General features: G+C 38.1%; 1 protein-coding gene across 2 annotated transcripts; it reads left to right on the top strand.

The window, feature by feature from the left end:
* The first annotated feature begins 530 nt into the window (after positions 1-530).
* Positions 531-10,725, top strand: LOC135077872 (neurogenic locus protein delta-like). Of its 2 annotated transcripts, none has more exons than XM_063972413.1 (6): positions 531-778; positions 3,051-3,201; positions 4,353-4,511; positions 4,896-5,087; positions 8,280-8,471; positions 10,217-10,725. In XM_063972413.1, the coding sequence occupies exons 1-6, from the start codon at positions 692-694 to the stop codon at positions 10,474-10,476; spliced, it is 1,041 nt and encodes a 346-aa protein (XP_063828483.1). In that variant the 5' UTR covers positions 531-691; the 3' UTR covers positions 10,477-10,725. The 2 variants fall into 2 exon arrangements, with proteins under 2 accessions (XP_063828483.1, XP_063828484.1); XM_063972414.1 differs by having other exon boundaries at positions 532-778; positions 3,063-3,201; positions 10,217-10,722.
* Positions 10,726-12,876: the final 2,151 nt, after the last annotated feature.

The following is a 12,876-nucleotide window of genomic DNA, read 5'->3' as shown; positions in this document are numbered from 1 at the left end:
TATATAGAACACAAAAAATAATATAAACAAACAGTAATAAATACGTACGAGGTAATGCTGACTTTTATTTTTCTCTATTATTCTGGAACATGTTGTTCCGATGTTGGAAGAGTATCATAAAAATCGTTAGAGCTCTCCCTTAAATACCTAGATATATTATAATTATGAAAATATTAGTATTTCCACTGGGTTAGAAGTGTCAGTCACTGCTAGTATAGAATAGGTATGTCACAAATAGAATTAGTGTGGCCATAAGAACAGCGTTTTTCTTATCTTCATATTAACTTCAATTATGCAATGTTCCTGTCTAGGGATTTTATTTCTATTAAAAAATCAATTTTAAGTACCCTTAACTAATATTTAAACTGAGTTCCATCGAAGATTTATTTTTTTGTAATCTGTCATTAATTGCCCATCTTGATTGTTTACACACAGTGTCCAAGAGTTCTTGTGACTTGTAACCACTGACTCGCGCTCGCCTATTTCGTGGCCTCGTAAAAAGCGACCGCGGCGAAAGTTGCCCATCCGACTCAAGTTCAATAACACGCATAACAGTACCAGCGGAGAGTGCGCGCGCGCTGCATTTGTGTCTATATTCCTATAAAAAATACACCGTTAAATATACAGCTTGCACTTGACGATTCGCGACATAAGTACCGTGCCGGGAACGTAGATGGATTAGTGCTCCAAAATGAGGAATATAATAATTTTGTTCGTAATATGTTGTGTGGCGCCAGTTGTTTTGCCGGCTAAGTACATACCCAAGTGGAAGAAACAGGTAAGTCACGTATCAACTTAAACTCTGACTTTTCTGCTTTCGCTTTTTTACGTAGAAGTTATTTTTCGTGCTCTATTCGTGTAGTCAATAAAAGTTTGATTATTTCTATAAAAGATTTAATTACTATGTCTTAACACAGCAATAGGCGCAAAACTGATCAAACTAATCAATGCAATGTATGAAATTCTCAGCGATGTAATGTATCAAATACCAGGTGAAATTGTTTCTTAATTGAAAATGGCTGTAGGATTAATTCGCGGTAACTCGACAGGTATCATTACTAAAAATTTTCCAGAAAATTTAACCGTCTATGATACAGTGGACCGCACATTGCTAGCACATACTTATTGTGTGTATTTGGAATTGCAAACAGCATAGCTGCCCTGAAATTACATCTTAAAAGTAGGAATTTATTTTTTGTAAGAATTTCTACGCAATTTGCACTGAATAGGACAAGTGCTTTAACAAAAAATGTCTTAGATCTTACCAAAAGGCGCGGGTTTGTACAATCTTGCGTTTGGTAAGAAAAGTGGAAAAATTTGCAGTAAAACTAATAGTTAATTTTGTATAATATGTAAATGATTGTTGCGAGGTATTGTAATTTGTTGTATAATTTAATATTGCGATGTTTATTTAATATTTTCTCCGGGTTTTCCTCGCGGCCGACTTTCGCGCGGCTTTCTCGATATTAGAAAGTTCCGCTGAGTCACGGAGATCGCGCATACAAACCAGATCCTGCGATAGGATGGAACGAAAGTGGAGCCTTTTTAATATTTTATCCTAACTACGTAGGCTACATTAAATGACTAAATAAAACCTAGGTATATGTAGGGTGCATCGTTGAACAGTGAACCGGCCTTTTTTCTAAATGCTCTAATTAGCTGGAAAATGAAGCTAGAAATGTCATTATGGTCTTATCAGTCAGGTAATTTAATAAGGTTTCTAATTTTTAGGCTTAAAATTAGCCTCAGCAATAAAAAGGTAACTTAAATTAGGTTTTAAAAAAAAATGAAATTTGGCTCACTGTGTACTACGGGTAGTTTTCACTGAACCACCCATATTTCAACAGTGAACCATAAAGTTAATTACGAGTAAAAATTATGATTTTGGAAAATAAACAACATAATTTTATTTTTATTTTTACAACACAAAAATCAAATAGAAATAAAAATGATTATTTCAACAAACAGTCTTCATAAAAAATCACAGAATCCAAAAATAACAACGAAACTCACACAAAACCCAAATGAAAAGAAAAATGCTTCTTTTAACAAAAATAACTAAACATTGTCTAATAAAGCCTTTAAGTAATCAATAATCAACCTTTTTGGTGGTAAACAAACAGTCTTCATTTAAAAAATCACAGAAAACAAAAATAACACAAGACACAATTGAAAAGAAAAATCCTTCTTTAAACAAAAATAACTGAAAATTGCCTCTTAAAGCCTTTAGGTAATTAATCAACCGTTTGGTGGTTAAATAAAAAAACAGTCAACCGGTTCACTGTGTACTTTGAAAACCTGGTTCACTGTTCAAAACATACACTATTCAACTTATGAGTTCACAAACAATAAGAAGTACGCGGAATGGTCATCACGGAATGTGCTCATTATACAGATAAAACTACAATAATTTTGATACCAAATAGATTTCGTACTTAATATAAATAGCAAAATATACAAAAATCGTAAAGCATAACTAAAAAAACTATCTTTTGTCGTCGAGAAACAAAGAATTCGCAGCCATACTTCACACCTTAGCCACAGTCGCCGGCGCACTACGGGAGAGGGTAAGGGCATCCACGAGACACGAAGTGACTCGTTCGGTGGAACTGGCAACGTCATACTTTTTGAAATATGGCGGTGGTTCAGCGTATCTGGTTGGTTCACTGTTCGACTACCCACCCTACTTACTTCAATAAAAGCATTTTTATTAGTAATTTTGATAACAGTAAATTGCACGAAAAGGACGAATAACTAATTCACTTACGCATGATTAATGGCGGGTTACCACGATTAATGATAAAAGGAAAACATTTTTAGTAGCCTAACCTTCCATCCTATTAAACTAATATAATGATAGTCTTTCTTTGTGCTAACAAGAAACAAAACTAGTAACATCAATTTCATGTATGTAGGTAGAGTCATATAAATATTGTATTGATACGTCCTGTAACTCTACTTCTTGCACGAATCACGCACCATTGTATAAGCTCTAGCTACACATCTGTTCGCACGTACCCTCACTCACACCTTCCGTGTATACTCCAAAGAGTGCCCTGCAGGCGTGCGAGCTGCCGGCGGTTCAGAGCGAGCACAGCCACTACGTGTGTGACGACAAGGGCGAGCCCAAGTGTCTGCCTGGCTGGCAGGGAGATCTCTGCGACGTACCCATATGCAAGAAGGGATGCGACCCTCTGCAAGGTAAGGGCTACTGTTCTATAAAGCGGACACTATTGTATACGACGAGAAGGGCGAGCCCAAGTGTCTGCCTGGCTGGCAGGGAGATCTCTGCGACGTACCCATATGCAAGAAGGGATGCGATCCTCTGCAGGGTAAGAACTATTCCACATAGTAAAAGCAAGACATGTTTCTTTGGAGGCATTCGTCATCATCATCATGACCGAAAGTGACTCTCTTGAAGGTAGAGGTAGACTATAAGTAGGTATTATGATCTCGGATTGCCCTGCTACTGCACAAACTGAAAAGCAGAAGTCATTGTTCTAAGTACCTACCAAAATAACATTTGGAATATTGTCCGCCATTAGATAGATGCAAAAAGGCGAGAGTAAATAGGCACATACAGGGCAAGTATGTACCATCCTAGACCGCATGTCGCTCAACATCAGGTGTGATTGAAGTCAAATATCTGCTTTGTTCTGCATAAAAAAAACTTGCTCAATCCAAGAAAATTTTACAAACCCCACGTTGGTCGCCATTTGTATTGTTTACATAAAAATGGCACACTGATAAATCAACGGTGTATGGTAACTGTTATCTTTTATTCTCCCCGGATTAGTCATTGTCCTCATTAAGTGACAAAGAAGTTGAACAAAAGCTTTACCGTGTATGAGCAAGCAACTCTCGATGTGAAAGTCTACAACAAGAGAGCTTTCTGTTCTCTATCTACTAATGTTAATGTTGTAATAAATATTGACCTAGAAGTAGGCACTTAGCTTAAACAGAACTTAGTGCTATACTAGTAAATATACGCCCGTATTCACAACGTCCACGCGCACTGTGAGACCTCATAGAAATGCTAAATGGCGTAAGTATCTACTTGCGCCTTGTTGTGTTCCGGCAGTTAGCGGTAAGATAGCCAATTTATAATTCCTGTGTGGTTGAGGATTCCGAGTGAAGCTCGCTTCAACCTTCGGCCTGATCATCACTTTCCATCAGATGGGATGCAGGCCAAGGGTTTGATCATTGTGGATTTAAAAAAGGCTTCGTTGAGTAAATACTACCTACCTAACATTACATAGTGGGACATGTGAAAGGCGCTAATCTACAAGTTCACGAAAAATAATTAAAATCTCAACTTTGCTTTGTGTATAACATTTCTTCAACATGTAAAGGTTACTGCAAGCGGCCGGGCGAGTGCCGCTGCAAGCTGGGCTTCTACGGGGAAAAGTGCAACAAGTGCATCCCGCTGCCGGGCTGCCAGCACGGCTACTGCAACGTCTCCTTCGAGTGCATATGTAGGGAGGGGTGGGACGGACTCTTCTGTTCTGAACGTAAGTGGTTTTTTATCTACCTACTTGTTAATCATTTCATCAAATGCTGAAATGGCAAGCATTTTAATAGACTAAGAGCTAGTGAACGCCAGAGCTACGTCATTTTATAAAAGCTGAAAGTTTGTCAGGGTATGCTTTCAATATAGGATAGAATGTTGGTGAATCATGAAGTTTGGGACATCGTGGCTTTGGCAGCTATCTGATTTTTATGTATAATATCTGGGCAACGATTAGAAGTTGTTTCCACATCAGCCAGATAGTTTTGACAGTTCCAACTCCTTGGCAGACAGTTTTTTTTAGGATAGTAGACTAAGGATATAATTAATTCGATGATGTGATATTTATTATCTTTGATGATGTGATATTTATCCTTTGTTCACTCAGCAATCTGCCGTTCCGACTGCCACGCCACCCGCGGTTACTGTGAGACGCCCGGCGAGTGCCGTTGCCGCCTCGGCTGGTCCGGTCCGACGTGTCGTGCCTGTCAGCCCCTACCAGGCTGTCAGCACGGCTACTGCGACAAGCCTCTAGAGTGCAAGTGCTCGCCAGGGTACACTGGACTGCTGTGTCAGACTCGTAAGTGTCAAATACTTATCATGTCTCAGCCACCCACGGAGTTAGAGTCTCAGCCACCCGCGGAGTTATTGTCTCAGACACCCGCGGGTACTATGAGACGCCCGGGGAGTGCCATTGTCGCCTCGGCTGGTCCGAGCCCACTTGCCGCGCCTACCAGCCCCTACCAGGCTGTCAGCACGGCTACGGAATGCAAGTGTTCGCCAGGGTACACTGGACTGCTGTGTCAGACTCGTAAGTATTAAATAGCGACTTAGCCCAATGGCTCAGTGTCGGACTGGCTGAATTGAGATCTGAGGAATGCAAGTTCAAATCCCGCTGTCGCTTATTGTGGTTTACCCACTAGTAACACAAACATCCCAAGTAACATTTTACTCCATTTAAGAGTTCAATAGTCGTTCACATGTACTCCACAAGCTGTGTATGTCAGCTGTATACGAGCTGTATAGCTTGCTATAATGCTTTTATAGAACCAGTTTGGGCACAAATTAGACAGCTTTAAGTTCACTATGGCTGTACATTAGCAGTATAATAGCATTATAATAGCAGTTTAAGTAGTAACATCGTACTTAAGGCTGACTTACGGCACTATATGGGACGCAGTGTGAACCATACAACGTACGTGAGGACAATAAAGAGTAACAAGTGGCTAAATGCACAGCTTTCAAAGTTATAAAGTCCGACAAAAGTACTCCAATGCTACATAAAGTTCACGTGTGTCCTAAATTATTTCCACATTTTAATATTAGTTTGGTATTTGTACGTGAGTGCCAAGAGGAAACAACTCGGGCGGATAATATAATCATTTATGCAAATAATAACACGGGTTTTAAATACTTAATAATGTTAATGCCATTGGGAATGCAACTTTATCGTGAAATGTATACATATTTACAGCTAAAATATTTACGCGCCTCTGTAAAAACGCGATATTCATTTTAAAATATTTAAAACTGGCTGAGAGGAAATCTACAATTTTCAGTTTTTGATATTGTATTGGCATTATAATTATACTACGGTAATTAATTATAACATGAAACCAAAACTCAATCGCTCTATCTGCGAATTTTGTGATAAATCTGCATTAATTTTGGAGATTTATTTGGTAAATATTTTAGGTTATGTAGAACAAAATGGTGGAAATGAAATACGGCTATGTGAACTGTTATAACTCCAATTTAATGCGGTGAGCGCATATTAGGTTCACATGTGTTCTGTTAGAATGCTGTTATCTTATTAAGTTCCACATTTGTACCACTACAGCGCTAATGTCTATAAATTTATTCTAATGTGAACTTATGTACAGCTTTAAGATGTACCTAGTTCAGGTCAATTGTGTATCTTTAATTCTTTCAAATACTGAAATTTTAGAGATCCGCAATAAAAATTATTAATGTCCGTTAAATCGCCTAGCCCAGGTACTAATAGTCAAGTATGAATACCTAAAGCATCAGACGGTAGTGTTCCCGGTTTAAATTCGTTTATTATGCCTGACAATTTATTCAAAGCGGAATGAGGAATACGATTTTCAATAGCCCATGTTCTTATTTTTTTGCTAAAGGTTAAATAATTGTCTAAATCAAAATTGTATTCACTATCACTAGAACTGCAATCATCACACTCTGATATCTGTATATTTTGAAGGGAACTTTCAGGTTCAGGCATAATATTTTCCTCTGCATCATGTACAGAACCACCATAAATACAACTAAAAACAGGCTTGGGGAAAAGTGTAATAGAATATCACATTCACATTCATTTTCAGCTTAAAGCAAATAAGAGTAGTACTTGTGGACAAATAAACTGCTATTGATGTTAATGGACAACACATATAGTCCTTTTAACAGCCTACAGTGCACATGCGAACCATTGAAACACTTTTGTACAGATAGTAAAAAAAGGTTATTTTATTAACACAAACAAGTCCTACTACAGCTACTAGCTGTATAACAGTCTAAAACAAGTAAACATAACAGCCTTTGGCTTTATAAATGACCACGTGTGTTCTATTAAAATGCTAGCTCTATAACATCGTACAAGTAGGCCGTTAAACAGCGGTTGCCGTATCTCTACCCTCCTATAATGCTCTTAGTCAGACGGCTGACTAAAGGATAGTTGTTAGAGTATTATAACACCAACAATCATATAAAAGTATAACTCTACACTAGTCTACACTCCTATAAGTCCCTTAGACAGGTATAGGTGTAATTAATTGCAATAATACAGCTTATACATCACGAGTGAACTGTACTAATGCTTTAAGTACACATTGGAACTAAATGTGAACTCTTAAATGGAGTAAAATGTTACTTGGGATATTTAGCTTATCACGAAGGGCTAACGATCCAAAAAAAAAAACTATCGTAGTTTAACCACGTAAGTAATCGCGGAACGCGACTTGTTACTGCACGGTACTGCACGTATTGATCCCTCGGATCGCGTTACTTTTTTGGATAATTACTATAATTTACAGCTGTCATTTGTACTCAATTAATCCTAATCATCCTAATTTAGATTCCCAATTAACGTAATAGATTCTAGCTAATTACAAGATGCAGTCTCTAGATGTAATCCGATTTGGATCTCTGTAAAATATGACAGCTATTTAGAAGGTACGTTTAAAAGGCGAAAGTTTTCCTTTGAAATCAAAAAATCAAAATCAAAAATATTTATTCAGTTTAGACCACAAGTGGCACTTATGAACGTCAATAGAAAATAATAAAAAAAGAAAAGGTAGCCCTTATGGGGCACTTTACATGTCTCCTTATCTTTTGGGCCCTACCAGCCCATGTTTATTATTGTTTCTCAACTTAAGCAAGCTTTTTCCAATGTTGTTATCTGCCTTCTACTCTATGCTATTGACCACCATCGAGAGGGGAGACTACTGGCATACAGACTTTTACCCTAGTTCTGATACCACTTCTCTCACATTTAAATTGTTACTGTGTAGAAGTATAACGTAAAATTGCGTAAACAAACATAGATTATTGCGCTCGGCTTTCCGCCATGTGTTGTGCGTGATCGATTTTAAGACTGACGGTTTCTCTGAGCACCTTTTACTCTTAAAACGAAATGTTTTAATTTTGGTTGTCTTTATTAATCCTTCAAGCTCCGCGAATCTAGACACAATAGATAATCAATTGTTATGACATTAATTAATGCCGTCTGGAACTCAATCGGTTAATTTTCCCCCAGCAATTTGCGCTGCCGGCTGCCACAACGAGCGAGGTTACTGCCGGCGGCCGGGCGAATGCCGCTGCAAGGTCGGCTGGACCGGCCCGTCGTGCGCCCAGTGCCACCCGTACCCGGGCTGCGTGCATGGCACGTGTGAGAGGCCTTGGGAGTGCACGTGTGAACCGGGATGGGGCGGCATGCTGTGTGATGAAGGTCAGTAGTCAATAAGTTAGAGCCGAAGGTTTTTTTCAGCAGTTAGTATTTAGTACCTACTTATTATTAAAGCCTGGTCCGTGAGCACGTAGAATCCCGTCCAATGACCCCAAGCTACCCATCCCTATCACTCGCGCGTAATTATGTTGCTGTCGCGACTGTGCGACGGGCGTCCGCAGTGAGTGTGCGAGCGCGACAGCCGGGATTCTACGTGCTCACGGACCAGGCTTTAGAAAGAAATATTTATTGCAATGGACATCACAAAAGACAAAAGAGGTACCTACATAAAAAAAAACAAAAAAGACAGAGGTAACACAAAACATACAATGGAAGGGAAAGTAAAGTGAGCAGTACCACCCTGTCGCACAGCGATGCCCATCTCAATGGGACCCCACTCAGCATATGCCGTGGCTCACGGTGAGGAAGGCCACGACGCTGGTTTTCAGTGTGCCCCATGCCGAGTTAGAGAGAAGGCATCACACCATTTTTGCCGAAATGCATTCTTTGCCTCTGGTCCAATGCTTGACATATTCACAGCCTTGTTAGTGTTAATTAAGTACAGTGAATTTCTGTGAAATAAAGGTGCAGGTCAATTTAAGAGCTTCCCTGCTGTGGTTAAGAATTTGGGCCGTTTTTAGAATACGATACCTAAACTGTCATACAAATCTTAGCATTCAAAGTGTGAATGATTATGGTTATTATTTATCGGATAACTCTGTTTAATGAACCGCTTGCTTTCACCTCTCATGTTCAAGGATGAAAAAACTCTAAAATCAAATTCCAATCGTGATCCAATTAGCAAATTCTCACAGGATGTCTTATGTGTTACAGTTGCAAGTTTTAAATTGACGAGTTGCGTACCAGCCCATAAGCACTAATTGCGTGCTGGCTCCGCCACCCGGAGAGATGATTCTAAATCCGTACAAACTAGAAATCCACATTTATGTAAACTAAACACATATTCCCTTAGCGGTAGGAATATACGTAATTTTGTGGCATACGTTACATCGCGCCTCGGGTATGGGTTTCCGTTATAGATTATCGGCTTCTGATTAGGATTTTAGGACCAAATATGACTGAGGACTTCTCGTTGAATAATCTTGTTGGGATATTCACGATCGACGGGTTATCTGGTGGCTAAAAAGTTCCATTACGTAGTATCACGGAGGTGTAAAGGCATTTATCAAGTTATGTATACGTAGGAGCTATCTACCTATACATAATTAAATTAAGCAAAACCAGTATTTAGCGACCCACATAATTTAACATCTTATCAAATTGCTAAAAGTGGTTTTAACTATCGCTTACTCGTAGTACCAAACTAAATATAGAGTTTACTACACTAGATAACATATTAAAATGGTAAGTAATTAATGTATTTATGTACTATATCATGTTTCATCTAGCAACATTCTCCCCTACACTATCAGGATTTGACCTACCACCTGAACTACTTAGCAATCACCGGTAACTGGAACTATAAAAATGCTTTCAATACCCAATATTGAAAAAAATAATGAAGCCACGATAGCCGAACGGTGAAGTGGTCAGACTGGCCGACTCGTGATCCGGGGAACGCGGGTTCGGTCCCCACACCGCCGCGCCGCTAGACTATTGTAGTGAGCTCACTCGCAAGCATATTTAGCTTAGTATGAGGGGCTAACGGGACTATAGTAATTTGTGCAATAACAAATTACATATCTTTATAAAAAAATATTTTAATGACGTGTTCTTTCTCCTTCCAGAGTTGAACTACTGCGACAAGAACCCGGACACGTGTAAAAACGGCGGCAAGTGTCAGTCACTAGAAGCTGGTGACGGTCACTACCGCTGTCAGTGCCCCGCCGGCATCAGCGGTCGGAACTGCGAGAAGACGCCGGACGTTCCGACCACACCGGAGAACGTCACCGACGCTACCGATACCGTTACGGCGAACGTGGAAACCAGCCCCGCTAGCGTCGAAACCGCCACCGAACCTGACAATGTTGACAATGAAACTGAGTAATTTTTATTGGCTATTTGGCCTTGACATCGCATTTAGTCCTTCGTATTGGCACACTTTGTATTTAAGGTCATGTGCTATGTGGTTTTATGACACGTCTAAAACTGTAAAGACTGAAAACTAGTAGTATGTCATTACTATGTGAACGTTCAGTAGAGTCCTATATCTCTGCGAACGGTTTTGATCAGTGTGCTTACCATGAGTTTACGTTAGGTGTGCTCGCTAGCGACTGCGTAAAAAAATGTCATTAAATGTATGACATATTGTGCAGCGCCCCTAGCGGCTGCTTTCAAGAAATAAAATGTTTATAGATATTTTTGACGTACTCGCTAGCGAGCACACCTAACGTAAACTCATGGTAAGCACACTGTTGTGATCTATGTTCGTTTTCCAGTAGTCCCGGTTCTGCATTACTTCCCGGTTGGTTACTTCGTCTGGACCTAAGATGTATGCCCAGGTGTAAGCCATGTTTGTGTACATCATAGGTCCGCAGACAGTGAGGCTATGTAGAGCCTCGTGGAAAGTTTCATTCGCTATAACATATTTTACTTTACTACATAGGTTCAAACTTGATTTGTTCTGTAGTTTCATTCATGAAGATTTCTTGTGTTGTGTAATAATGATCAATATGTTCGCGTTTAGAAAAATCTTGAAGTCGTGTAAATAAATACATAAAGTATTTCTATTGAAAAGATCTCTATTTCTATTGAAATAATCTTTGTAGTGCTTGAAGTTCAGAAAAAGCTTGGAAATATTAATGAAGGTTGTGATTCCGTTATATTATGCTCATACTTCGCGATAAAGGTAGCATTTGTTACACTATTTCTGGAATCTGAAGCCAAATTTCTATGCTGAAATTTCTAAACGCGAACGTAGCTTGCAAAAATAATATGTGAGTGATTGTAATCGGTGAGTAATTTATTTATTTGGAAAGCTTGAGAGTTTATTTATTGAATGTTTGATTGTATTGACATAATTTATTATTAGTTAATTAGTTATATAAATTTGCACTTTTAATTACATTATTAAGATAGATAATTGTAACGTGTATTGATTATGAGAAATAAATATATTTAAATTTAAATTCTGCTTAAGATATTCGGTTTTCCCCACAGTGTTTTTTCATTTTCAGAGTCTCAGATTATTATTTATTATTGTAACCCAGAATATTTATTTATTTATTTATAGGTACTTTAATGCCAAAAATATTAACATTAGGCGAACTTAATGCCATAAGGCATTCTCATCCAGTTTACCTTTGGGTTATGCAGAAAAATTAGTTTGGCGTAGGGATATTCGATATACATCGATGTATTGAAAACATCGATGTTTACAATGCGATACATCGAATGGATCCGATGTTTTGAAAAGCTATTGAAATACTCGATGTATCGATGTTTTTAAGTTTTCAGTGTTAAAACATCGAATCGATGATAACCAATTAAAATTTCACAAAACTCAACTCTGACCACTAAAATACTTATACGGACAACCCAACTTGTATTTTAAAAATGTTGGCAACACTGCGTACGAGTGCGTGCAGTGAGTAGTGTCTCTAGTGACAATAAAAAAAAAACTGTTATGTCAATGTCACGTCACGCGTGTCGGTTGGCGAGTTTGTTTGTGTCAATCAACAAAGAAATAGACTGAAACGTTTAAATAAACTGTTGTTTTTGCTAAGTCTTCCAAAAGAACACTGGAAATACTTAGGATATAACAAACTTATGTCGGCCGTTTGGTGTAGTGGTTCAGAACGGACTACTATGCCGAGAGGGTTCGATTCCCGGCCGGGCAGAAATTGAAATGATGAATTGTAATTTCTGTGACGGGTCTGGGTGTGACTATGTATAATATGTATGTATTTAAAAAAAAAGTATATAAGTAGTATATCCGTTAAGCTAGCACCCATAACACAAGCATTAAGTTGCTTACTTTGGGGCTAGCTGGCGCTGTGTGAAATTGTCCAAAGATTTATAAAAAAAGAAAAAAAAATGCGGTTGTTTTTTTTGTTATTACTTTAATATAATGAAGATTTTTCTCATGTATGGCTTTTACTGTTTTTTAATAATACAATGCTTAAAATTAGTGGATTATAAAAAATCTTAAAAAAGTACTCGATTTATACAAAACATCGATGTTTTCTTCCAATACATCGAAAGAAATCGATGTACAATTTCAATATATCGAATCGAAAAAAACATCGATGTTTTTTCAAAGTGGACACCCCTAGTTTGGCGGTATAACAAAAAAAAATAATTAAAATTAATTAATTAAATAAAACAAAGCGACGGCAAAACAAATATGCTACAAATACACATACATAAATAATATATAAAATATATAATAAATAAATACATACTAAGAATAACGTATAGGCTATAATTTATGACGATACTGTAAAAT

Source organism: Ostrinia nubilalis, chromosome 14, assembly GCF_963855985.1.
Source record: "Ostrinia nubilalis chromosome 14, ilOstNubi1.1, whole genome shotgun sequence".
Classification (NCBI taxonomy): domain Eukaryota; kingdom Metazoa; phylum Arthropoda; class Insecta; order Lepidoptera; family Crambidae; genus Ostrinia; species Ostrinia nubilalis.
Note: the sequence above shows the minus strand (reverse complement) of the source record. Positions and strands in the feature narration are given on the sequence as shown.

Bases quoted from the DNA above. Each gene is read 5' to 3' on its own strand.
- LOC135077872 (XM_063972413.1), top strand. From the start codon at position 692: ATGAGGAATATAATAATTTTGTTCGTAATATGTTGTGTGGCGCCAGTT. The intron at 3,202-4,352 runs GTAAGGGCTACT...CAACATGTAAAG, and splicing joins GGGATGCGACCCTCTGCAAG to GTTACTGCAAGCGGCCGGGC. The intron at 8,472-10,216 runs GTCAGTAGTCAA...TTCTCCTTCCAG, and splicing joins CGGCATGCTGTGTGATGAAG to AGTTGAACTACTGCGACAAG.